The sequence below is a fragment of the Notothenia coriiceps genome, unplaced genomic scaffold, assembly GCF_000735185.1.
Source record: "Notothenia coriiceps isolate Sejong01 unplaced genomic scaffold, NC01 NC01_scaffold00025802, whole genome shotgun sequence".
Lineage (NCBI taxonomy): Eukaryota > Metazoa > Chordata > Actinopteri > Perciformes > Nototheniidae > Notothenia > Notothenia coriiceps.
In genome coordinates this window covers 1-3,582 of record NW_011358503.1, presented here as the reverse complement: position 1 = coordinate 3,582, position 3,582 = coordinate 1, and the positions used below count along the sequence as shown (strand labels likewise).

General features: G+C 35.5%; 1 protein-coding gene across 1 annotated transcript; it reads left to right on the top strand.

Moving 5' to 3' along the window:
• Positions 1–1,871: 1,871 nt before the first annotated feature.
• LOC104956294 (glycogen phosphorylase, muscle form-like) lies at positions 1,872–3,025 on the top strand (the record flags this gene model as incomplete). Its single annotated transcript, XM_010783765.1, has 3 exons — positions 1,872–2,023; positions 2,727–2,838; positions 2,927–3,025. Coding segments are annotated over exons 1-3 (280 nt in total), but the record flags the coding sequence as incomplete, so codon positions are not given.
• Between the last annotated feature and the right edge of the window lie 557 nt (positions 3,026–3,582).

Sequence of the window (3,582 nt, the reverse complement as noted above, 5' to 3'; positions counted from 1 at the left end):
CTGGAACAAACTCCCAGAAACCTGCAGGTCCGCTGCAACTCTTACTACTTTTAAATCCAGGCTGAAGACTTTTCTTTTTGTCACTGCTTTTAATTGAACTATTCATATCTTAGACTGCACTGTAACTTTTATCCATGTATTTTTTCTTTTAATGTTTATTTTATTAGCTTTTCTTTTTAATGACTGATTTTAAATGCAATTTTTTTAAATGTCGTTCATTTTTTGTAAAGCACTTTGAATTGCCTTGTGTTGAAAAGTGCTATATAAATAAACTTGCCTTGCCTAATAAAGATTTCATGTGACACATACAATTGATTTGTTGATGGGAATTAATGTGAATAAATTAACTCTAGGTTAACGGTACTCTTGCTTTCACTACTCACCGACACTATAAACCTTGTCCCTCATGCTAGCCCTGACAACACCGGTAAGCACACCTTCATCTAGGCTGCACTGTTACGTGTCCTGACTTGTAGTGGTTCTCTCCTCTATCTACACTCTTCTTGTCATCTTTGTAAAACGATATCAGACTGGTAATTGACACAGCCATGACTTCTAGTTAAATTCAGTGTGGCTAAAATGAAAAGCTTTGTTAAAATATGCAAGCACGCGAAAGTCAAATTCAGCTTTATTGTCAAAAATTCTACATGTGTTATACATCCAGAAATATCGTTTCCCACAGTGTGACATATATACATAAAACAAAACAAAAAGGGCCTAGATAAACGTGGTATACATTAAACAAAACAAAAAGGGCCTAGATAACCGGGGTATACACTTTAAAATGTTAATATATTTAAAGTGTTCAAAGTGCAGTTTCAGTGCAAGTCAGTTGAAACGATCTTAAGTTGGCGTGACGTTGAAGTCGTGCGACCCTGCTGCTGCACTGGCTTGTAGTTCGTTTATAGCATAACGTTAGCATTTAGCTTTTGGCGACTAGATTTATGATTCAAAAATTATAAAAGTAGGGTTGACATGTGGAGATTATCCGGCTGAAGAAAACGTGATCCCTCTCTTAAATGTGTGTCAACCACAGACCTTATTTCGAGCTATTTTCCAAAATCCTATGGAGAATTTGCATTGGTTTTTCATGAAGGAACCGGAAGAAGTTTACTTCCGGGTTTTACGACGCGTCACTGCGGTTCTCTATAATGCCTCCTACTGGAGTTTACGACAAACAGTTCTCAATTCTGGCCACGGTACATTCCTTTTTGTTATTGGCTGCTCTCACTGCCATATCCCATTTGAGCTAACTGTCATGACATACATTTCGGTCACAAGCCAAAATACAAAAAGTCCTGATTTTTCTTAATGTACAAAAAGAAAAAGTACTCATTATGTAAAATGGCCCATTTCAGATTAATATGAATTTCAATAGTATTATCAGCTAAATGTACGTTAAGTATCCAAAGTTAAAGTACTCATTATGCAGAATACGTTTTTTCACCGGATTACATTTTATTACATTATATTTTTATTATATTATCATGTTTTATACATGTAAGAGCGCTTTAGTATTGTAGTTGGTCAATATGGACCACATTTTAAATACATAAGATACCAAATTGGTAGTACAGTACTGCATTACATCATATCAGCATATCATGTGTTTTTATCTACAAAGTAACTGAGCGTTAAATAAATGTAGTGGAGTCAAAATATATTTGCCTCTGAATTGTACTGGAGTAGATGTATAAAGTAGCTTTTTAAATAAGTAAAATATAAGTATGCCAAAAAGGTATTTAACTACAATACTTGAGTAAATGTACTTGTACTGTTACTTTCCACCCCTGACCCTAAGAAACTGTTATGTAGCACATATTCATGACTATTGTGTAGTGTAGTATGTTCTGTTTCACAACAATAATACCATAGCGTCGTGTCTCCACAGGTGGAGGAGGCTGATGATTGGCTGCGTTACGGGAACCCCTGGGAGAAGGCCCGCCCCGAGTACATGCGTCCGGTCCATTACTACGGACGAGTGGAACACACCGCTGAAGGAGTGAAGTGGGTGGACACACAGGTCAGTGGAAACACACACCAGAACTAACCTTTCATTGAAAATGTAAAGGGCTCAGGGAATGAAATGCAACTCTCATGTGATGGATATAATGCTGTCAGATTACATATGTGCTATAATTTGAACAGATTCAAAGTTATTAATTAGTTTAACGATAAATTTATAATTTCGTATTCAAAATAATAGTAAATACTGTCACAGTAAAAGTCCTGCAATCAAAAATGTTTCTCAAGTGAAAGTATAAAAGTATTATCATCAAAATATAGTTAAAGTACCAAAAGTAAAAGTAGTCACTGTGCAGATTGGTCCATTTCAGAATAATATATATGATTTTGAGTTTTATAATTGTTGATGCATTAAAGTGTTATCAAAGCTGGTAAAGTTACAAATTGAAGTAAAGTAACAAGTACCTCAAAATTGTACTTGAGTACAGTAGATGAGTAAATGTACTTGGTTACTTTACACCACTGGAAGATATATAGTGAGCATTACATTTAACAGTAAATGCAAAATGAGGAAAAATAAAGGTTAATTAAAAAATAATGGGTAACGACTGTCATCTTTTTAAAGATTTTGTAACCAAGTATCGCATCCTAAGTAGCATCCAAGAGGAAGCTAAGGCCCAACAGAAACCAATCCTTCTCATTGTACTAATGAACTAATGAAATACCAGTGTATTTAATATATTATTGTAATTGTGATTCAGGTGGTTCTGGCCCTCCCCTATGACACCCCAGTCCCCGGCTACAGGAACAACATCGTGAACACCATGAGGCTGTGGTCTGCTAAAGCCCCCTGTGACTTCAACCTCAAAGACTGTTAGTATGGTCATCTGTTCTGTTCCTCATTGACAAACAGTAAATACATGAACATCCACTAAGTATGAATCCAAACTTTGTCCTGCAGTTAATGTTGGCGGCTATATTCAGGCGGTGCTGGACAGGAACCTGGCTGAGAACATCTCCAGGGTTCTCTACCCCAACGACAATGTGAGTGGATCCAACCGTTTGGCTAATTCACTTTAATCCAATGTAGGGGCTTATTTGTATGACTCCTATCTTTGATCCCATTATGCTCACAAATACAAATACTATGGTCTTTAAAGACTTCATTTTAATTAAAAGTCCTGAATTAAAAATGTTACTTGAGTAGAAGTACAGAAGTATTATCAGCCAAAAAATACAATTTCTAAACTGAAGTACAAGTTTGTCAAAAGTGTACTTGAGTACCCGAGTAAATGTACTTGGTTACATTCCACCACTGTTGATCAGTCAGATGATCAAGTCAACAGTTGATCCAGATATCTAACCCTATTTAAATGAAAGTAAGCACATAACTGAAATGTTGCTCAGAATACCTAATTTCACAGGAAAACTGTGTAGCTCTAGAATCACAATCACAATCAGAAAGAGGTTTATTGCCAGGTAGGGTCACACATATATGAGGAATTTGACTTGATGTCATGGTGCAGACATAAAATATAAAACAAAAAATCTTTAAGGACACCGTAATCAAATATAGTTAAATAGCAATAAAATAAAGCAGTAATTTACATTGAAATA